Here is a 24322-nt window from a genome sequence, read left to right as displayed (position 1 = left end):
GTTAAATAGAATTCAGTATCACATTAAAAGGCTCATATAACACAGTCAAGTGAAATTTTTCTCTGGGATAAAAGAATGATTTAACATACACACATACAAATCAATCAATATGATATAGCACATTAATAGAATGAAATAAAAGAACCATATGGCAATTTTAATAAATGTAGGAAATTGGATTTGAAATTTAACATTCATTCATTCATGATTAAAAAACAAAAAACTCCTAACAAATTATGCATAGAAGGAACATATCTCAACAAAATAAAGGCAATATGTGACAAGTCCCCAGTTAACATTATACTCAATGGTAAAAGGTTGAAAGTTTTTCCTCTAAGATCAGGAATAAGACAGGCTGTCCACATTGCCACTCCTATTCAACAGAGCACTAGAGCAATCAGACAAGAAAGAAAAAGTTATCAGAATTGTAAAAGTGAAGTTGCTCACTTGTGTCTAACTCTTTGTGACCTTATGGACTGTAGCCTGCCAGGGTCTTCCATCCACAGGTTTTTCCAGACAAGAATACTGGAGTTGATTGTCATTTCCTTCCAGGGGATCTTCCTGACCTAGGGATTGAATTCAGGTCTCCCACATTGCAGGAAGACTCTTTACCATCTGAACCATGGGGAAGCCCCCCAGAATTGTAAAGGAAGAAGTAAAACTGTCTATGTTTGCAGATGACATGATTTTATATGCAGAAAATCCCAAAAACTCAACCAAAAAAGCTGTTAGATCTAATCAATGAGTTAGTAAAGTTCCAGAATACAAAATTAAAATATAAAAAAAGCACTTTTGTGCTTTAAGAAGTTCTTCACTCTCAGAAGTAAATAATCAATGGCTGAGAGAAATAAAATTATAATCTTTAGTTTGCTGGAAACAGAAAAGCACATTTGGAAAACATTTACTGGAATACAAAGAGGATGGATAAAAATCAATTTTGCCTGTTGTCTAGATGGCTGTTTCATTCTTCAGTTGCCAACTTGAGCATAAATTGATACTCAAATTAGAAGTTTGACTTATCATTAATCAGAGGAATAAGTACAACTTCATCTTGATGAAGTCTGGTATAAGAAACAAAAATTCAAATAAAAAATCATCCCATATGTGTCATTTTTTTGTAGGACCTTAATATAACTCAGTAAATCATATAATAAATTTCTACAAAGGACACAAGCTTACTCATCCTTATTTTTAATGGAAATTTTTTGAAGAGAAAACATTAGTTTAATGTCACAAAAATGTATTCCCATACCACTGGCAACACTTCTCATGATTCTGTGTTGTTGTTTATTTACTAAGTCATGTTCGACTCTTTTGAGACCCTGTGAACTATAGCCTTGCCAGGCTTCTCTGTCTATGGGATTTTCCAGACAAGACTATTGGAGTGGGTAGTCATTTCCTTCTTCAGGGGATCTTCCCAACCCAGGGATCAAATATGTGTCTCCTGCTTGGTAAGCGGATTCTTTACCACTGAGCCCCCTGGGAAGCCCACTTCTTAAAATATTCACATCTAAATTCAACTTAATTTTAAGATAGCAGTTTACATCTGAATTGTAAAATTTTCCTTTTATGCATGTAGAAAATGTTTATTAAACTGTCTAGGGGACTAGAACCACTCCAGTTAATTAAGCTATACTACATCCACTGAAATTTTAATATATCAATAAAGGATTTGTTATAGTTCAGTGACTAAGTTGTGTCCGACTCTTTGTGAACCGATGAACTGCAGCATGCCAGGCTTCCCTGTCTTTCACTGTCTCCTGGAGTTTGCTCAAACTCATGTCCAATGAGTTGGTGACACCATCCAACTGTCTCATCCTCTGTTGCCCCCTTCTCCTCCTGCCCTCAATCTTTCCTGGCATTAGAGTCTTTGCAATGAGTTGGCTCTTCGCATCAGGTGGCCAAAGTATTGGAGCTTTAGCTTCAGTATCATTCCTTTCAGTGAATATTCGGGTTGATTTCCTATAGGATTGACTGGCTTGATCTTGCTATCCAAGGGACTCTCAAGAGTCTTTTTTTTTTTTGCTGACAAAGCAAGAGATTTTTTTTTTTTTTTTATTAGTTGGAGGCTAATTACTTCACAACATTTCAGTGGGTTTTGTCATACATTGATATGAATCAGCCATAGATTTACACGTATCTCAAGAGTCTTTTACAGCACCACAGTTTGAAAACACCAGTTCTCTGGCACTCAAAGCTTTCTTTATGGCCCTGTTCTCATATTTGTACATGACCACCGGAAAAATCATAGCTTTGACTATACGGATCTTTGTTGGCAAAGTGATGTCTCTGTTTTTTAATACACTGTCTAGGTTTGTCATAGCTTTTCTTCCAAGGAGCAAGTGTCTTTTAATTTCATGGCTGCAGTTACTGTCTACAGTGATTTTGGAGCCCAAGGAAATAAAATATATCACTGTTTCCACTTTTTCCCCACCTACTTGCCATGAAGTGATTGGACCAGATGCCATTATTAGTTTTTCGAATGCTGAATTTTAAGCCAACTTTTTCACTCTCCTCTTTCACCCTTACCAAGAGGGTCTTTAGTTCCTCTTCACTTTCTACAATTAGACTGGTATTTTCTGCATATCTGAGGTTGTTGATATTTCTCCTTACAATCTTTTTTTTTAATTTAAAACTTTTTTTTAATTGAAGGATAATTGCTTTACAGAACTGTATTGTTTGCCAAATATCACCATGAATCAATCATATCAGTCTCCTGGCAATCTTGATTATAGCTTGTGATTCATCCAACCCAGAATTTCACATTATGTACACTGCAAATAAGTTACTTAAGCAGAGTGACAATATATAGCCTTGACATAGTCCCTTCCCAATTTTGAACCAGTTTGTTGATCCATGCCTGGTTCTAACTGTTGCTTCTCGACCAGCATACAGGTTTCTCAGAAGGCAGGTAAGGTGGTCTTGTATTCCTATCTCTTTAGGAATCTTCCACAGTTGGTTGTGATCCACACAGTGAAAGGTTTTACTGTGGTCAATGAAGCAGAAGTAGATGTTTTTTTCTGGAATTCCCTTGCTTTTTCTATGATCCAACTGATGTTGGCAATTTCCTCTGCCTTTTCTAAATCCAGGTTGCACATCTAGAAGTTCTCAGTTCATGTACTGCTGAAGCCTAGCTTGAGGGATTTTGAGTATTACCTTGCAAGGATATGAAATGAGTGCAATTATAAGGTAGTTTGAACATTCTTTGGCAGTACTCTTCTTTGAAATTGGAATGAAAACTGACCTTTTCCAGTCCCCAGGCCATTGCTAAAATTTCCAAATTTGCTGGCATTTTAGAATTTTAAATAGCTCAGCTGGAATTCCATCACCTTCACTATGTTGTAAAGAACAATATTGCATAGGAACCTGGAATGTTAGGTCCATGAATCAAGGTAAATTGGACATGGTCAAGCAGGAAATGGCAAGAGTGAACATAGACATTTTAGGTATCAGTGAACTAAAATGGACAGGAATGGGCAAATTTAATTCAGATGACTATATATCTATATATCTACTACTATGGGGAAGAATCCCTTAGAAGAAATGGAGTAGCCCTTATAGTCAATAAAAGATTCTGAAATGCAGTTCTTGGGTGCAGTCTCAAAAATGACAGAATGATAGACTGTGAAAAAAAATCAGTAGTATTCTGCACACTAGCAACAGATTTTCTGAACAAGAAAGAAATCAATCTCATTCACAATAGACACAAAATACTTAGTAATAAATTCAGCTGAAGAGCTGAAAGTACTCTGTAAACTATAAGACATTGCTGAAAGAAACTGAAGAAGAAACAAATTAATGGAAAGGTATCCTATATTCATGAACTAGAAGAATATTTTTAAAATGGCAATACTACCAAAAGCTATCTATAGACTCAATACAATCCCTATCAAGATTCCAATGGCTTTTTAAAAAAAAATAGAAATAGAAAAAACACTCCTAAAATTTATATGGAATCACAGGATTTTCCAAATACTCAAAGAAATTCAGAGAAAGAAAAACAAAGCAAAAGGCATCACACTTCCTGATTTCAAGTTGTACTATAAAACAATAGTCATCAAAATAAAAGAATACTGGCATAAAAACAATAGGCCAAAGAAACAGAATTGAGAACCCAGAAATAAAACCAGCTAATATCAACTAATATTTGATAAAGGAGCCAAGAACACTCAATGGAGAAAAGAAGGTCTTTTCAGTAAATGGTGTTGGGATAGTTGGATATTCACACACAAAAGAACAAAACTGGACCCCTATCTTACACCACTCACAAAAACTAAATAGAATGAATTTAAAACTTCTATGTAGGATATGAAATAATAAAACTTTCAGAAGGAAACATACGAACAAAAGGGGTCCTGGTAATGATTCTTTGGATATGATACCTAATGGACAAGCAACAAAAAAATTAAACAATAAAAAGGTGGGACTACATCAAAGTAAAAAGCATCTGCACACCAAAAGAAACTATCAACAAACTGAAAAAGCAACCTATAGAATTGGGGAAAATCTGATAGAGTGTTCATATCCAAAATACATAAAGAACTCATCCAACTCAATAAAAAAACAAACACAGTTAATAAATGGGAAAAGGACCTGAATAAACATTTCTCCAAAGAAGATGTACAAAACCAACAGAGATGTTGTACAAAACCAACAAAGATGCTCAAATCACTAATCATCAGGGACACTAACTAAAACCATAAGAAATTATATCCACACATATTAGAATGTCTTCTATAAAAAAGACAACAAATATCAAGTGTTGGCAAGGATGTAGTGAAAAGGGAAACCTATGCACTGTTAGTGGGATTCTAAGCTGGTGCAACCACTATGGAGAAGAGTATGGAGGTTTTTCAAAACATTAAAAATAGATGAACTGCCATATGACCCAGCAATTCTACTTCCAGAAACACATCCAAAGGAAACAAAAAGACTAACTTGAAAATACATATGTGCCCGTATGTTCATACTAGCATTATTTACAATAACCAAGATATGGAAATGACCTAAGAAATGGATGAAGAGAGAGAGAGAGGAACATTATTTAGCCATAAAAATGAGGACATTCCACCATTTGTGACATTAGTAGAACCTGAAGACATTATGCTGAGTGAAATAAGTCACACAGAGAAAGACAAATACTGTATAGTCTCACTTATTTGTGAAATCTTAAAAGCAAAACAAAATTTTAAAAAAAGAGAGAGAGAGAGATCAGACTCATAGTTACCAGAGGCAGAATGCAAGGAAGGGAAATAGAAGGAAAGTGGTCAAAAGACACAAACTTCCAGTTACAAGATGAATAATTACTAGGGATGCAGTGGACAACATAACTACGATGACTGACATTGCTGTTCGTTATCCAGGAGAGCTGTGGACAGTAAATCCTGTAAGTCCTCATTTCAAAAGGAGAAAAATTTTTCCCTGTTTTTTCCTCTCTTTTCTCTTTATTGTATCTATAGGAGAAGGTGACGTTAGTTAAACCTATCACGTTAATCATTTTACAATATATGTAAATCAAAATTCATGATTAAACTTCTATAGTGATATATGCCAATTTATTTCTCAATAAAACTGTTAAAAAAAAAAACCCAAACAAAAACCTTCCAGGTGATTTTGATGTCATCAGGCATACTTCAAAAATACTGCCCTAAGTAATATATTTATATTAAAGTAGCTAACAATTGCAATTACCTTTTTGATAGTCACATCAAACTGCCAACTTACTCTGAGTTATTAGTGTATAAAAACCCTAAAATCTTTTTTGCTGAATCCAGCTGCATCCTCCTTATTCTTTTCTCCTGCAGTTCATTATTGTGGCCCACGTACAGAACTCGTTGTATATCCTTATTAATTCTCATCTTGTTACACTGGCACTCCCTTCTAGCCTGAGGGAACTGTAAATCTTCATTGCATATTCCACAGATTTGATAAACACACCTTCTATCTTTATCCAAGTCACAGACCAAAATGTACCACAAGACCCAAAATAAAAATCTTAAAACCTGTATGGAGACACAAAAGACCCAAAATAAAACTGGAGGCATGATCATGGCTCTGTTTTACAAATGCCATCATTCCATCTAGAATATTTTCATCTCAGAGAAATATACCATCATGTTTTAGACATTATTATTCACTTCTATGGAGACTCAGCTAAAAACAGAATTCCTATAATGTATTGGGTTTAATGAACATGGTAAAATTTTCTTAACACATTAAATAATTTGATCTTTAATGAATATCCAAACATCTGTATTTCAACTTTTAAAATTTCTGCTTAATACCTTTAATACAATAAATAAAACAATTTCCCTGTCAAAAAAATTCCTTTGCAGATGAAACTAAAAAAAAAAAAAAAAAATGCCTCAAGCTCAATGGCTGCCAAATATTATTTGTCTGGATTGAGGTCAAGGGATGGACTGAGAGCCAATACATGACTCTTTGAAGGTCAAATGGAATACAGATTTCTCCAAAACTATCTTGAAAGAAAATATTAAGCATACATTGACTGAAAGAATGAGATACATGAGTGTGGATGGGGCATTGGACTGACTACTAAAGAATGATTCAATAGAGAAATGGTTTGCACTATGACATGGAAAGAAATCAAATTCTTAAGATAAATCCCTACTCTTTGATCTCTCAGTAAAGTCTGCCAGAAGTGAACTAGGGGCAAGAAATCTTTGATGAGACGAGCATATTTCATTTCAGTCAGTTCAGTTTCAAGAGAGTTTGAAAATTTTAGACAGTATACTAAAAAATAATAGAAACAATTATTTCATGCCACATCATGTTAGCTCTCATCAGCAGCTTTTTATTATAGGAACATGACAAAAACAACGTAGGAAAGTAAAATACTTGTACATGAGGCAAGAATGAAATATAAACATTGTTGCAACCATTAGCTTTTGATACACAATTTCACCTATCAGTAAATGTTTATTATAGACACAGTAGAGGTTTATAATAGATGGACTGATGCATGTTTCACGCCAAGCACTTGCAAGCTCTCTCATAATAAGAGCTTTACTGGTGGCCCAGTGGTAAAGAACCCACCTGCAGTGCAGCAGATGCAGGTTCAATCCCTGGGTCAGGAAGATCCCCTAGGGAAGGAATTGGCAGCTCACTCCAGTATTCTTGCCTGGAAAATCCCCTGGACAGAGGAAACTGGCAGGCTACACTCTGTTGTTGTTGTTCAGACGCTAAGTCATGTCTGACTCTTTGCAACTTCATGAATTGCAGCACGCTAGGCTTCCTTATCCCTCACCATCTCCTGAAGTTTGCTCAAATTCACGTCCATTGAATTGATGATGCTATCTGACCACCTCGTCCCCTGCTGCCCTCTTCTCCTTTTGCCTTCAATCCTTCCCAGCATCAAGGTCTTTTCCAAACAGTTAGCTCTTCGCATCAGGTGGTCAAAGTACTGGAACTTCAGCTTTAGCATCAGTCCTTCCAATGAATATTCAGGGTTGATTTCCTATAGGATTGACTGGTTTGATCTCCTTGCTGTTGAAAGCACTCTCAAGAGTTTTCTCTATCACAACAATTCGAAAGCATCAATTCTTCGGCGATCAGACTTCTTTATGGTCCAACTCTCACATCCATACATGACTACTAGAAAAACCATAGCTTTGACTCTATGGACCTTTGTTGGCAAAGTGATATCTCTGCTTTTTAATACGCTGTCTAGGTTGGTCATAGCTTTTCTTCCAAGAAGCAAGCGTCTTTTAATTTCGTGGCTGCAGTCACTGTCTGGAGTGATTTTTGGAGTCCAAGAATATAAAATCTGTCACTGCTTATACTTTTTCCCCTTCTATTTGCCATGAAGTGATGGGACTGGATGCCATGTTCTAGGGCTAAAGACTATGGGGTCGCAAAAAATGTTGGACATGACTTTGCGACTAAACAACAATAGCAAGAAGAAGGGCTTTATATATCAGTAGTGAAATTATTGGTTTCTACCTAGTTCCTCCTTTCTTGTTGGTAGTCAATTCTCCCTCCAAGTGCTACACCTAAAGAAGAAGTAAATGGAGGCTGGTAGTCAATTTCCACATTGGTTGGGGCACCCTCTATGCCTATAGCCGTAGTACCAAGTGGTACAGGTTGTTTAATAATTTGATGGTCATCCTTGAGCCAAACACCCTCTATTTTCTTATAAGATGTAAAATATCAGTGCAATTTCAAAGGATAAAATATGTACACAGTTTTATTCAACATTTTACATTATGCTACAAATATGTACAATTTCAATAATAAATTAAAAATAAATGAACAAAACAAGTCTGTCCTTGGCAGATAACGTGGTCTCAGTGTGATGTTTCGACTTTCACCTTTATGAATCCATTGCAACCAAGATCCTGAGCATGGTTTCGCCAGGAGAATTTGTTTTGGCAGCACATTTTAAATGCTGAGTGCTTTGTTGCCTCTAAGCCATGGAAAGATGTTTGTTAATAATAGAAATGCAGAAAAGGATCAGCTGCAATCAAGAAGTGTTGATGAACATTTGCACAATATGTACAAAACTCTTCAAAAATTCTTTGATATTTTTTTCCTCCAGTTCCTCACATTCTTTGCATCCCAATTCTGTTTTATTCTGCAAATAAAAAGAAAGGATGGATTGGCAAATCTAAAATATGCCTTTCCTGTGAATATCATATCATTTGAACCACATGGTGAGGTGTCCGGACATAAAATCTTTGGCAGATTAATTACCATATTAGGAGTAACTAAGGGAAAAGAGAACTGGGAGATTTGATAAGGCTGATTTTTTCCTAGAGTAAATTAAAGACAATGAAAAATATAATTGGGGAAAAAAAAAAAAGATCTATTGAACCACAAACTTCCTGCTTAGAGAGGCCTTCAGTAGTTTCAGGTCATCTACCCTAGCATGAAGTCCTTGGTGCCTGCATGGCATGCTGGCTCTCCTTGAGCTATTCCTTACCTATTTCTTTCACTTTTTCTACAGCTCAAAGATTCAGCTCTAGGAACACTGAGCTCATGCCTTTTGGTCCCATACGTACATCAGCCTATTAGGTGTTCTGCTGTCTTAGCTTTTCTCTCTTCCTTCCACACTTCTATTTCAGCTACAACCACTCACACTTAAGATCACTCAGGTGCTGTCTCCACTGGGAAGGCTTTTCTGAACCTGGGAGCTCCCGAGGCTAGACTAAATGTCCCATTTCTGCATTCTCAGAACTCCGTATTTAGGCTCTCTCTCACATCACGTCATGTGTTAGGCTGATGTTAAGGAGCTTCATGCTTCTCAGACCACTGTTTGCTCTGGGCTCTTCCAGGAAGTCAAGGCTATGTATTGTTGCTTCGCATAGGGCCTGACACACAATATTCACCCAATTATTATTGGTTAATTTGAACTATTTTGATGAATACCATAAATTATTGTACTTTAAACACAGTTTCTACAAGTGTGGCAATCCACAAAACAAACTTTCCAGGGATCATCTGCACTGTGAAAGCTGTTTCAGAAAAAAATCAAAATGAGATTTCTCCATCCATTAAGCATTTAAAATTCAAATTCACCAGCATTTATCAAGCACACACCCTCTGCCAGGTGCTGTCATATTCCATATAATGCTGTCCTATTTGATTCTGAAAATAATCACATCAGATAGGAAGGCAGAGATATTAAATGACTCATTTAGTTGACATAATCAGTGAAATTCTCCATGTCCAGGTCTTCTGACTGTGCATTCGGGCCACACTATGCCATGCTGAGGGTGACTATAAAAATGCACATTAAAGAGTTCCCCATTGACATTGCTATGAATTATCTGTTGCATGGCTCAGCCTTTCCACCAATAACAGAGAGAGAACATATCACAAGAGTATTTTAAACATTAATATATTCATTTCAGAAACAGATCAGAATTCTAGTACATGTCAAGCATTGTTCTAGGAGTTGGGACTCAGGACTACAAACAAACAAAAAAACAGAAACAAAAAACCTGCCCCTCTGAAGCTGAAATTCTAGTAGGAAAAATTAGACAATATCCAACAAGTAAAATACATAGTATTTAAGATGGTGGGACATATAGAGAAGGGGGTGAGGCATGCTGAGGTGGGGGGGGGATCGCAGTTGTGAAGTGACATTGCTATGGGAAGGTGACATTGGAATGAAGACCTAAAGCAGCTTGGTACTTTAGGGAAAATCAACGGTGTCTAGCCACACTAGCTCAGGGTCTCTGCTCTTTCAGTTGCCTCTGACTGAACATACTTCCCCACGGCATCCTTGAAGCTCATTCTCTCTCATGTTTCTGCCAATTGTCAGCTTTGTAAGCAAACCTTCTCTAGAGTCTCAGTCCCCTTACCTGCCTCTTTTGTGGCCACTACAGTTATTAATAAACACCTGACCTACTATTTATTTGCTTAGTGATTACTACGTGCTTCCTCCTTCCGTAAGAGCAGGAACTATACGTGTGTTTTAACTTCTGATATCCTGAGGGCCTACAATGGGCCCCAAAGAGTATTTGTTAAATGAAGAAATCATGATGATGGCTTTGTTTATGAAACTTTTTCTGTCCACTTTCCTTTGGCCACTAGTGTTTTGCCATGCTAGCCATAATCTTCTGTACTTCAGGGCCTTGCACAGCTGATGCTCCAGCCTAGCATACGGGTCCCTGGCATTTGCTCTCCAGGGGCCCTATACCGCTCTTGATACCTAGGAGTATACCTTTTACTTCAAGTATTCAGATTTTTATTATTATCTTTTTGCAACATTAATCCTTTGGGTAGATAAGAAGGCAGACTGGAGAGAAACTGCTTGGGGATTCCTGGCTCCTCATTTTACTAACTGCATGAGAGCCTCAAAACAGAAACAGTGATAACCATATCTCACAGATTGACTGTGAGAATTCAGTGAGTTACCACGTGACCCTGGAAGAACAGTAGCTGGCACAGAGTAATAACCCAAGTATTACTCTATGGATGCTCAACATTTGGGTGTCCCTGCTGGCTCAGACATAAAGAATCTTCCTGCAATGCAGGAGATCCAGGTCTGATCCCTGGGTTGGGAAGATCCCCTGGAGAAGGGAATGGCTACCCACTGCAGTATTCTTGCCTGGAGAATTCCATAGACAGAGGAGTCCACAGGGTCGCAAACAGTTGGACAGGATGGAGTGACTAACACACACGGACACATACACACACGCTCAACAATTATGTAACTATACCTGGTGATCAACACCTTGAGGTCAGTGACCTGTTTGTCTAGTTCACCTTTGTCATTTCAACACATTTCAGCACACCCCTGTGTGCAATGAAGCACACGCTGTGGAACATGTAGTAAATGTTTGTTGAATGAATAAATCAATAAAAAGTTTAGGATTGTGTGCACATGCGTGATGGTGCAGCTTCTGGCAGCCATTCTGCTGCAATTAACTCCTTTTCCCAAGTGCTCCCTCCAAGGGTCTCCTTGTCCATTCCCATCCAGCTAATGATTTCCTCCAGTCAATCCAAGAGCATCCGATGTAACTCTGGACAACTACTGGATAACTCACCTCCATAGAAGATAAACTGCTGTTTGCTAGCATGGTAAGATTTTCTATTATTTCATAAATGGCGGCATTTTTGGACTCGTGCAAAATAACACGTAACTCCAGGAGAAAGCACCGCATCGCTGTTACTTTGCAATTGGGCTAAAACAGAATTACAAAGAATCATTTTTGAAAACAATTATTTTCCCATTATTTCAGTTTCACACAGATGCAATTCTGATTTTGTAAAAAGTCAATCCAACTATTTTATAAAGAAACACAACAATCCTAAGACATTTTACATAGGAAGCAGCTTGACTTATTTTTCTCTTTTGGCTTTGAAATCAAAACCAAAACAAACTGAGAACAAAACAGTCAGGAAAGATGGGGATACTGTGCAGAAGAAAGAACATAAAACTAGAAAACGTAGAAATAATACACCACTTTTTCCCACTAAGCACATTTCCTCTGTATAAAGGGGTGATAATATTGACCTGGAACTCTCAAAACATGAATAAAGATGGTGCATATGGAAGAATTTTTTAGAATAAGACTGTATTGTTAACATTTTAAATACTGGTAGCTGCTAATCATACTATTCCTGCAAGTTCCAGTGGCACACATAATTCCAAGAAACTTCTTAGAAAAATCAAAGCAGGACTATGGCCTGTGCACAGGCTGGCCAAATCAGAAAGATACTTTTCAGGTCCCATAAAAATACATTTCCCAAGATGATTACTTCAACAAAAACCTAAACTTCAAACCAAAGCATTTAATGAGCTTGTGGGGATCTGACAGAGACTGTCTGACTTCTTGTTCTCCATGCCATGCACAGTGCCTGGAACCCCGCAGGCACTTGGCAAGGGCTTACTGAATGAATGAAGGAGGGAAGGAAGGGAAGAGGGAATGGACACGGCCACCTGTCTGGCGCTGGAAATACTCCTTATCCTCCCACAGCAGCTGCCCTGGATTGAAAGGGTGAATACTGTCACCATGTCAATAAAATAAACAACCACTAAAATACAAATAGTAAAACTGAGGTTCAGAAGTATTTAGTGTCTTCCAAGGCAACAAAGCTAGGAAGTGGCTGAGTCAGGGTTTAAATCTAAGTTTCAGTCTCAGCTTCTTGCTAGCTACAACCGCAGGAGCGGCAAGGTTATCTTCTTACAAGAACAGCAATCTCAGGATTCTGAGTGTTGGCGGTTAATTGACGGCTTTCTACTTTGAAGAAAATGCAAAGAAAAATGGAAAACCTGTTGAAGCCAAAAGAGAAGACTATTTCTACTGCAGCAGCACCATCTCCAAGTGATTGATAGATACCTGCTCTCCACCCCCGCACCCTCCCTACCTCCCCATTTCTGGCTGTGGCTTCTTTCCAAAGCTTAAAAAGTCTCGGTAAGGTAAACCTTCTATTTAAGAGAAGTTCTAATTAAGGAATAATAGAAGACCCACTGTTGTGAATACACACAACACAGAGTTTATTTTCCAAGAAGAGAAGATGTCAGGGATTTGTGTCTTGGTTTTAGTAACCAATTCAGACAGAATGGACCAGCAACTCAACAGAAATTCTATATGCCTTAAGCAATGTCAGCATATTAATGAAGCAATTTAAGGTCATTTTTGAATTCTGGTAGATTTTATGGGTTGTGTTTGTTTCTTTTCTCACATAAAGAATAACCAGTCAGAATCCTTTTCTGACAACTGTAAAGATTCAGGCAAAATGTAGAACAGGAATATATTTAAACAATTTGTACAAAATGTGATTAAAAGTGATAGCACTGGATAAAATTGATATGTAGGATATTTTTAGATTGACTAACTTGATTCTTGCATCAATTGCATTATGTTTTACTTGCATCACAGAAATATGTACCTTTTTTTGTTTGACATTGATAGAAAAGGCTTTTTTATGTCTCGATTTGACAAAGATGCTACAATGTAAATATTACCTATGTAGCTCTTTCTCCCTAAAGTGCTATAATCTCAACAATTGCATGTAAAATTCATTGATCATATGAACACGCCAAACATTAGATTTTAAAACTATACATGTTTCAGTAAACTTATAAAAATATATCTCCAAGCCTTTGAACATTGAAAAAGACAGCAATGTTGAAAACAAAATATACTCACATGAGCATCACTTTCAGTATATAAAGTGGCATCTATATGTGAAGACTGAAAAGAAACAAAATGAAGCAATATGAGAAACTACTCCCTGCTTTAGATATAATGGGAACAACCTACTGAAAACATTAAATTAAACTTTCTAAATTAAAGTCTTTATTTTAAGATAATTTTATTCATGTGAAGTTATAAGAAAAATACAGCAAGATCCTCTGTGCCCCTTCACCAATTCCCCCAGTGATGATGTTGCATCATCAGTTCAGTTCAGTCACTCAGTCACGGCCGACTATTTGCGACCCCATGGACTGCAGCATGCCAGGCTTCCCTGTCCATCATCAACTCCTGGAGCTTGCTCAAACTCATGTCCATCAAGTCAGTGATGCCATCTAACCATTTCATCCTCTGTCATCCCCGTCCCCCTCCTTCAATCTTTCCCAACATCAGGTCTTTTCAAATGAATCAGTTCTTCACATCAGGTGGCCACAGTATCAGAGTTTCAGCTTCAGCATCAGTCCTTCCAATGAACACCCAGGACTGATCTCCTTTAGGATGGACTGGTTGGATGTCCTTGCAGTCCAAGGGACTCTCAAGAGTCTTCTCCAATACCACAGTTCAAAAGCATCAATTCTTTAGCACTCAGTTTTCTTTATAGTCCAACTCTCATATCCATACATAACTACTTGGAAAAACCATAGCTTTGACTAGACGGACTTTTGTTGGCAAAGTAATGTCTCTGCTTTTTAATATGCTGTCTAGGTTGGTCATAGTTTTTCTTCCAAGGAGCAACCGTCTTTTGATTTTAAGGCTGCAGTCACCATCTGCAGTGATTTTGGAGCTCCCAAAAATAAAGTCTATCACTATTTCCTTTATTTCCCCACCTATTTGCCATGAAGTGATGGGACCAGATGCCATGATCTTAGTTTTCTGAACATCGGTTTTTAAGCCAACTTTTTAACTCTCCTCTTTTACTTTCGTCAAGAGGCTCTTTAGTTTTTCACTTTCTGCCATAAGGGTGGTGTCATACACATATTTGAGGTTATTGATATTTCTCCCAGCAATCTTGATTCCAGCTTGTGCTTCATCCAGCCTGTATTTCACATGATGTACCCAGGATATAAATTAAATAAGAAGGGTGACAATATACAGCCTTGGCATACTCCTTTCCTGATTTGGAACCAGTCTGTTGTTTCATGTCCAGTTCTAAATGGTGCTTTAAGCCTGCATACAGATTTCTCAGGAGGCAGGTCAGGTGGTCTGGTATTCCCATCTCTTGAAGAATTTCCCATAGTTTGTTGTGATCCACACAGTCAAAGGCTTTGGAGTAGTCAATAAAGCAGAAGTAGATGCTTTTCTGGAACTCTAGTGCTTCTTCAATGATCCAGCTGATGTTGGCAATTTGATCTCTGGTTCCTCTGCCTTTTCTAAAACCAGCTTGAACATCTGGAAGTTCACAGTTCACGTATTGCTGAAGCCTAGCTTGGAGAATTTTGAGCATTACTTTGCTAGCATGTGATATGAGTGCAATTGTGCAGTAGTTTGAGCATTCTTTGGGATTGCCTTTCTTTGGAATTGTAATGAAAACTGACCTTTGGCCTGTGACCACTGCCGAGTATTCCAAATTTGTTGGCTTATTGAGTGCAGTACTTTCATAGCATCATCTTATAGGATTTAAAATAGCTCAACTGGAATTCCATCACCTTCACTAGCTTTGTTCGTAGCGATGCTTCCTAAGGCCCACTTGACTTCACATTCCAGGATGTCTGGCTCTAGGTGAGTGATCACACCATCATAGTTATCTGGGTTGTGAAGATCTTTTTTCTATAGTTCTTCTGTGTGATTCTTGCCACCTCTTCTTAATATCTTCTGCTTCTGTTAGGTCCAGATAATTTCTGTCCTTTATTGTGCTCTTTACATGAAATGTTCCCTTGTTATCTCTAATTATCTTGAAGAGATCTCTAGTCTTTCCCATTCTGTTGTTTTCCCCTATTTCTTTGCACTGATCACTGAGGAAGGCTTTCTTATCTCTCCTTGCTATTCTTTGGAACTCTGCATTCAAATGGATATATCTTTTCTTTTCTCCTTTGCCTTTACCTTCTCTTCTTTTCTCAGCTATTTGTAAGGGCTCCTCAGTCAACCATTTTGCCTTTTTGCATTTCTTTTTCTTGGGGATGGTCTTTATCCCTGTCTCCTGTACAATGTCACAAACCTTGATCCGTAGTTCTTCAGGCACTCTGTCTATCAGATCTAACTCCTTGAATCTATTTGTCACTTCCACTGTAAAATGTAAGGGATTTGGTTTAGGTCATACATGAATGGTCCAGTGGTTTTCCCTACTTGCTTCAATTTAAGTCTGAATTTGGCAATAAGGAGTTCATGATCTGAGCCACAGTCAGCTCCCGGTCTTGTTTTTGCTGATTGTATAGAGCTTCTCCATTTTTAGCTGCAAAGAATATAATCAGTCTGATTTTGATATTGACTATATGTAGATATCCATGTGTAGTCTTCTTTTGTGTTCTTGGAAGAGAGTTTTTGCTATGACCAGTGCATTCTATTGGCAAAACTCTGTTAGCCTCGACCTGCTTCGTTTTGTACTCCAAGGCCAGGTTTGCCTTGGAGTTACCCCAGGTATCTCTTGACTTCCTACTTTTGCATTCCAGTCCCCTATAAATAAAAGGACATCTTTTTTGGGTGTTAGTTCTAGAAGGTCTTGCAGGTCTTCATAGAACCATTCAACTTCAGCTTCTTCAGCATTACTGGTCGGAGCAGAGACTTGGATTAATGTGATAATGAATGGTTTTCCTTGGAAACGAATAGCGATCATTCTGTCATTTTTGAGATTGCATCCAAGTACTGCATTTCAGACTCTTTTGTTGACTATGATGGCTACTCCGTTTCTTCTAAGGGATTCTTGCCCACAATAGTAGATATAATGGTCATCTGAGTTAAATTCACCCATTCCAGTCCATTTTAGTACATTGCTTCCTAAAATGTTGATGTTCACTCTTGCCATCTCCTGGTTGATCACTTCCAATTGCCTTGATTCATGGACGTAACATTCCAGGTTCCTAAGCCATACTGGTCTTTTTTTTTTTTTTTTTTGCAATACTGTTCTTTACAGCATCAGACTTTACTTCCATCACCAGTCACATTCACAACTGGGTGCTATTTTTGCTTTGGTTCCATCTCTTCATTCTTTCTTGAGTTATTTCTCCACCGATCTCCAGTAGCATATTGGGCACCTACTGACCTGGGGAGTTCAGCGTCCTATCTTTTTGCCTTTTCATACCATTCATGGGGTTCTCAAAGCAAGAATAGTGGTTTGTCATTTCCTTATCCAGTAAACCACATTTTGCCCTGCATAACATGGTATAATATCATAGTGAGGAGACTGACATGGATACAGTCCACCCACTTTGTTCAGATTTCACCAGTTTTTGTGTGTATGTGTATAGTTCTTTACAATTTTATCAGATGTGTACATTCATGTAATCACTACCATATTTAAGATACAGAACAATCTATTACCATAAGAAAGCCTCTGTTACTCTTTTATAGCTAAAATCACCTTCCTCCCGAAACATTCATAGTCCCCTCATCATCCTTCTATATCCTGTCAACCACTTCTCTGCTCTTCATTCCTATGATATCATTTCAAGAATATTATATAAATGGAATCATACAGTAGGTAACCTTTTGAAACTGACTCATTAAAAAAGTTAATAGACTTTATTTTTTAAGCGGTTGTAGGTTTGCAGGACATGACCAGAAAAGTTCCCATATGGCTCCCAGCCCCTTCCCAAGTTCCCTCTATTATCAATATCTTATATTAGGATAGTACATCTATTACACCTGATGAGTCAATACTGATATATTTTCAACTAAAGTCCATAGATTACATTAGGGTTCACTGTTGGTATTGTATACCTATAGTTATTGAAAATGTGTAATGATATGCATTGATCATTATAGTTGCATACAAAATACTTCCACTGCCCCTAAAAATCACCTGTTCTCCAGTCTTTCATCTGTCCCTTTTTCCTAACCACTGGTAATCACTGATGACTTTATTGTATCCAACATTTTCCAGAATGTCATATAGTTGCAAGCATACACAGTATGTAGCCTATTTTGATTGGTTTCTTTCACTTAGCAAATGGGTTTTAAGGATCCTCTACCTTTTCATGGCTAAGTAGCTCATTTCTTTTTATCCACTGAGTAACGTTCCATTGTATGGATGAACTACAGTTTGTTACCCCATCGACTTTTTTTTTACACAGCTGTGTGTGGATTGCCACTGAAGCCAGCTGATCTGGAGATTCTCTTTGGGGAGCTTGTATATGGTGAATTCAAAGTATCTAGTAGTTATAGGAGAGTTCACATTATCTATTTGATCTCGGCTACATTTCGATAGGTTGTGGTTTGTGAGAAAATCGTCCATTTCCTCTAAATTATCAAATTTATGAGAATCAAGTTGTCCATGGTTTTTCTTTAGTATCCTTTTAATGTTTGTAGGTTCTGTAATAAGACCCCAATTTCAGTCCTGATATTAATGGTATCTGTCATCCCTTATCTTTGTCAGGATTTCTAAAGGTTTATCAATTTTATTTATTTTTTCCACAAGTAATGAGCTTTATATTTAGTTGATTTCTCTCTATTGCTTTCCTAACTTGAATTTCATTACTTTTTGTTTTTGTCTTTATTACTTCCTTTCTTCTGCATGGGTTAGATTTATTTTGCTCTTCCTTCCCCAGTTTCTTGAGGCACTAATTTAGGTTGGTGATCTGAGATCTTTCCTGTTTTCTAACATATATCAGTTTTCCACTCAGTAATGCTATAGCTACATCCCACAGATCTTCCTATGGTGCATGTTTGTCTTCATTCAGTTCTATATTTTAGTATCCTTTGAGACTTGCTCTTTGACCCATGGAATGTTTCTAAGAGTATAATTTAATCTCCAAGTGTTTAGAGATCTTCTGTTGTATTTATGTAATTGACTTCTACTTGAATTCACTGTGGTTGGACAACATGTGCTGCATGATTTCAGTTCTGATAAATGTGTTCAAGTTTATTTTATGGCTCAGAATACGTCCAGTCTTGGTGAGTGGTGCCTGAGAAGAATGTTTATTAGCTGTTGTTGTGTGAAGTGTTCTATCCATGACATTAGATATTGTTGGTAGACTGTGCCATCCAGTTCTTCTATATCCTTTCTGATTTTCTGTCCAGTAGTTCTATTCGTCACTGAGAAAGTGCTAAAATCAACTATATTTGTGGATTCATCTGCTTCTCCTTTGGGTTCTATTATTTGTTTTTGCTTCTTAAATTTTGAGGCTCTGCTGTTTGGTGGGTACACATTTAAGATCATTATATTTTCCTGGTGATTAATCTCTTTTACCAAGATGTAATGTCTCTCCTGACTCTAGTAATTTTATCTGCTATTAAGTTTGCATTATCTGATACGAATATAGCCATTTCTAGTTTTTAAAATTATTGTGTGAATGACTGTGTGCATGTGCCTCCGTTTCCTAGAGCTTCTGTAGCATGGTACCCCAAAGTGAGGGCCTTCAAGTAACAATTCATACTCTTACTGTTCAAAGCCAAGGATTCAACTGAGCCTGCTCCCTCTGAAGGTACTAGAGAACTGTCACTCCCTATGGCTCGCAAACCCTTGCTGCATCATGCCAGTCATTCCAGTCTTCTTTGGCTCTTGGCTGTCTGTTCTCACAGGGCCTTCTTCCCTGTGTCTATGTATCCTGTTTTCTTATAAGGACAATTATCAAGGATTTAGGGCCCACCTTACCTCACTGTAATCTCATCTTAACTGAGTATATTTGCAAAGACTTCTGAGGCCTAGGTGAATGCGAATTTAGGGGTGGACACTATTCAATCTACTGTAACATGACATATTCTTTTCTCTTTCTTAATTTCAATCTACCCATTTGAAGTGAATTCATTGTAGACAGCACAAAGTCAGTTTGTATTTTGTCATCAATTTGGCTGATCTATGTCTTTTTGTTAGTATTCTTTTTCTCCTCTCCTTATAGGAGGATAATGAAAGGAAGGCTGGATCTTTTATTGTCCCCCAAATCCCTGAGGCTTTATTTACTTTTTTTCAATCTGTTTCCTCTCTATTCTACCCTGGAGTTGACTGTCTTTCCTCTGTCATATTCATTCTGCTAATGAGCCTCTTCAGTCTGTTTTATATCTCAGCTATTGTATTTTTTAGTTCTGTAATTTCCATTTGGTGTGTTTTTACATATTGTATTTCTTCGCTAAGACTTTCTGGGTTGTTTTTTGTTTTATTTTCAGTTGTTTGAAGGATATCCACAGTTGCTTGCTGGCACATCTTCACAATGGCTGCTTTGAAATTCTTATCAAATAATTCCAACATCTAATCCATCTCAGTTTCAGAGCCTGTTTCAGACTCTCTTCTCATTCAAGTTGTGATTTTCCTGCTTTTTGGTTTGAAAACTGATTTTTCAATATATTCTGGTATTTAGGATATTATGTAAGGAGACCCTGGTCCTACTTAAAGTCTTGTAGCTTAGCATGCAGCCACTCTGTATAGGCTTAGCACAGACATGCTGACCTATGTCTGTATGCTGTGATTCCAATGATGGTTTAGTTTTCAGAATCTTTCTGGTGCAAATTTGGAAGGTTTGGTACACCTGCTGCCCCTGAGATGCTCACTGGTCCCTCTTGTGTTGCCCACACAATAATACAGCCCGTATTTCTTTCCTCTACAGGTTCTGCCAAAACAACTGGTGTGTCCAGAGGGGGTTTTCTAGTCCATGGAACAGAGAGTCCTTCCCTGGGTCAGCCTATTTCCCCTACAAGGGTCACCAAGTCACCTGGTTTTTCTGCTAACGAGCTCTCTGGTCTGTTTGATATCTGGAGGATATATCTGTTATGTATCTGACAGGAAAAGGGAGTCTCTCTGGCCTGTGGTCACAGAGAGTTCTTCACGCTAGGCCACTCATAAATTGAGGTTTAAAGGTAACTGCTATCTGAAAATTCTAAATAAAAGATTTCATTGGAGGTTCTATGAGGCATACCAATTCTACAGAAACACTATTGTTTCAAGTGAGATTTCATTAAGACTGACAGGAAAACACAGGGAGTAACAGACTCCATAGCAATTATATGAAAGATTTTATGGAAAAATGAGTACTTACTTGAAGAAGATATTCAACTGTTTTCAAATCATTTATTACATACTGCCAGTTTGCTTCTGTTTCAGGAAGACCTGCACTGATACAGCTGAAAGCAAAACCAAAGAGCAAAGCATTCTGAATCAACATAATACTATCTTGCTGAATACTACAGGCAAAAGAGCAATCAAGACCTTTTTTATTCCAACAAGTGAAAAAAATGAGTGCTACCTTTGCCTTTGGGCATTCCACAGCCTTGTAGATGAATAGAAACACTGAACATATAGTACAATTTTGGTGCTTTACCTAGCCTGATGACCAACCTGGATTACAGAAAAATCTAATTTGGAGGGATAACTTATAGATAAGTTGGTGCAATTTATCACATCAAAATAAAAACATTGCTTGATGTGCGGCAGTGCCCAGAATATGTTTTTGAATGAATTATTACTTTCCTTTAAGTAGAGGTCCGATCAGACTTTTAAGTCTAATAAATGGGTAAAATTATTAAATAAGCACTCATCTTTTTGATGTAAGGATTTTGACAGTAAATATATGCCCCTTACATGCACCTTATAGCAGCTTTCTCCATAAACATTATGGACTTGGGCCTGGTCACAAAACTAGATCATGCAACTTATGTATTTTTGTAAAATGGAAATTTAATATCAGGACAAAAGATACATACACTGACCAAGTAACTGCAGAATAATTCTTGGAGCTTCAGGGAAAATAGTTGCCCCCTGATGGATCCAGGACAGAAGCATGCAAGTCAAAACTATTCTTTTTTTGAGAGGAGGAGTTACCTGCACAAATCTGTGGTTCCCCATAACATGAAGGCATTAGCAGAATAAAACTGAACTGCAAGTCAGATCACAAAACTACAAGTTGGGTGAGTGCAGTGTATTAGTTGCATCTAACAGAGAAGGAAAAAGTTAACAGGCATGGGAAAATATGAATGTTTATTAGGAGGAAAATCAAAAGGCCTAAATGAAGAAATAAATGTTTCAAACTGAACTAAAATAGGGCTCAAAGGATAAGAAGAGTCAATGCCAGGGGTAGATAAAACAAAAAAGCAACATGGGTAAGCCCTCAATATCTATTTTCTTACTGGTGTGAAAATCACACAGGATGTTAATAAAGAGTTTCCTTCCAAGTTTAGTCAGATATCAAGAAGTCTAATTTATTTGCAGGATGTAATACTCATTTGGAATTTTATAAGAATATAAAAATTCTCTGTAGGATGTTTACCAAACCTCCTCTGAATCTCCATAATCTGTTATCATACCCCACATACTGAGAACCTAAAGATTTAAGCAAACTGAACATGAACCAATTTAATAGAGAAGATATTGAAGAACAATGATCCTGGTTATTAACATGATGATTCTATGCTGAAAGATAAAATTACCCCCAAATGAAGACATGAATGCCAGCCTCTGTTAAAAAATGACTGTTGAGAAGTAAACACAAGTAGCATTGGATGGAAGTGCTTCTCAAATATGGTTTCTGAAAAATAAAATCATGGACAAAGTGGTTAAACTTCTCAGTGAAACAATGAGATTCAAAATGATACCTTATCATATTTTTAGGTTCCAAAATGTAAACATATCAAAGTTTCAGAATTCCTTACTGGAATGAATGAAATTAGAATGTATCTTTTTTGCTTTCTCCCCTACCATCAACTCTGTCTCCTACATGCAAAGTTCTTTAATACATATTTCCCCAATTGCATTTCAATTATAATAATATATAAAAAATATGTATATTTACTAATTTACCTATATGGTAATATAATTTGTTTCTATTATCCTTAACTTCCTTCTCATCCTTATTTCCTTTTTTCTTCTTTTTTTTCTTACTTACTTTTCAATTGTCCAACATAGTTCATGTTAGTTATAGGAATTACTAATATAGATATGCTAGTTATATACTAATTTCACATAACAATATGAAAATTAATTACATATTAATATAATTTGGAGACAAACTGAATAGAAATGGAACCAACCAAAGATACCCTATGCTATCTTAAGAGCTGATATATAATAAATTTTCTGGGTGATTTAGGAAGATTACTTATCTCAGAACTTCCTGGAGTTTTTATATTTCTGCCTGCCTCTTTCATGTGGTCAAAGTCTTTATAGTTTCAGAGAGCAATGCTTTTTCCATTTTTTGGCCATGCAGCATCGTGGGATCTCAGCCCTCCAACCAGGGATCAAACCTACACCCCCACTGCATTGGAAGGCAGAGTCTTAACCACTGAACTGCCAGGGAGGTCCCAAAAGAGGAGTGTTGACTTAACCTCTAAGAATCTGTGCTCCATGTTATTCACACTGAAAGAATGAATAACAACTAGACCTTGTTTTCAAAGACTACACAACTTATTGATTAGACATTTAAAGAACAAAATAGAGTGAGATAAGTGAAAAACAACATGAAGAGCACATCAAGGTGTTAATAGACTTTAAAAACCTAGTTTATTTATTTTAAAAATAAAAGCAACCCATATGTCAACAGACACCTGTGACATTCCAAAATCTTCAGAGGAGAGCCATATAAATTATTATGAAGTATCTGAGACACAAGTGACCTTTTAAGAAAAGTCCATATACTATCTTCATCTAATTTCTCTTACCAAAATTCTCATTACTCAATGCCAGAGTAAATCGTTCAGTATTGAAGAAGAGCTGGCTATGGCAATGGGTTTCCAGCAGCCATCCATCCAGAATACTTCCTACAATACAACCCAGAGTGAAGACGATCCATTAAAAACACAAGTGGACTAGCAGGGGGAAAGAAAGGGAATAGCATTAACAGTTATTGAGCACCAACTTTTTCACAGTCACCCTATTAGTCACTTAGAAATGTGTATCTTATTTAATCATCAGAACAATCCTAAGATGGAGGGTTGGCAACTTTTGGGTGAGCTGCCCAGGCCCCACAGGAAGTACAAGACAGCCATGATTTGAGACCAGGTTTGCCTGATTACAAAGCCCAAGTCCTTTCCACTGTATTAGGTTCTTGAATTGACTGAATTCCAAAGACATATTAATGAAAAGCTGAAGCAGCCAAATACCTTAATGCATATAAACTACTGACTATTAATATAATTTACAACAGAAGAAGCTACTTCTATAGACATTGACTACATGTCTTCAGTCTTTATATCACTGTTAACTGAAACATCAATTGAGAATTTCATAAGTAACAAAATCCTGTTTTCTTTAAAATGATGAAGTATATGAAGATTCAGTTCAGTTCAGTTGCTCAGTCATGTCCGACTCTTTGCGACCCCATGAATTGCAGCACACCAGGCCTCCATGCCCATCACCAACTTCCGGAGTTTACACAAACTCATGCCCATCGAGTCGGTGATGCCATCCAGCCATCTCATCCTCTGTTGCTCCCTTCTACCAATCCCTCCAGCATCAGGGTCTTTTCTAATGAGTCAACTCTTCGCATGAGGTGGCCAAACTATTGGAGTTTCAGCTTCAGCATCAGTCCTTCCAATGAACACCCAGGACTGATCTCCTTTAGGATGGACTGGTTGGATCT

The 24322-nt window shown here is 37.3% G+C and overlaps 1 protein-coding gene across 11 annotated transcripts in view; it reads right to left on the bottom strand.

Annotated features, from left to right (window-relative positions):
* Positions 1-8188: 8188 nt before the first annotated feature.
* Positions 8189-24322, bottom strand: part of IL15 (interleukin 15) — a 93890-nt gene continuing 77756 nt past the window's right edge. For 10 of the 11 annotated variants that reach the window (XM_043902493.1, XM_043902490.1, XM_043902487.1 and 7 more), the window contains 6 exons: positions 23403-23501; positions 22176-22273; positions 20789-20873; positions 13623-13667; positions 11514-11651; positions 8189-8593 (listed from right to left, as the gene is read on the bottom strand). In XM_043902493.1, the coding sequence (XP_043758428.1) occupies positions 8483-8593; positions 11514-11651; positions 13623-13667; positions 20789-20873; positions 22176-22273; positions 23403-23414 (489 nt within the window). In that variant the 5' untranslated portion in view covers positions 23415-23501 and the 3' untranslated portion in view covers positions 8189-8482. Of the gene's footprint in view, positions 8594-11513; positions 11652-13622; positions 13668-20788; positions 20874-21570; positions 21681-22175; positions 22274-23402; positions 23502-24322 lie in introns of those variants that run through there. The other variant, XM_043902498.1, reaches the window with a different exon arrangement.

This window comes from Cervus elaphus, chromosome 5, assembly GCF_910594005.1.
Source record: "Cervus elaphus chromosome 5, mCerEla1.1, whole genome shotgun sequence".
NCBI lineage: Eukaryota > Metazoa > Chordata > Mammalia > Artiodactyla > Cervidae > Cervus > Cervus elaphus.
The sequence above is the reverse complement of the archived record's forward strand: the minus strand, read 5'-3'. Positions and strand labels throughout refer to the sequence as shown.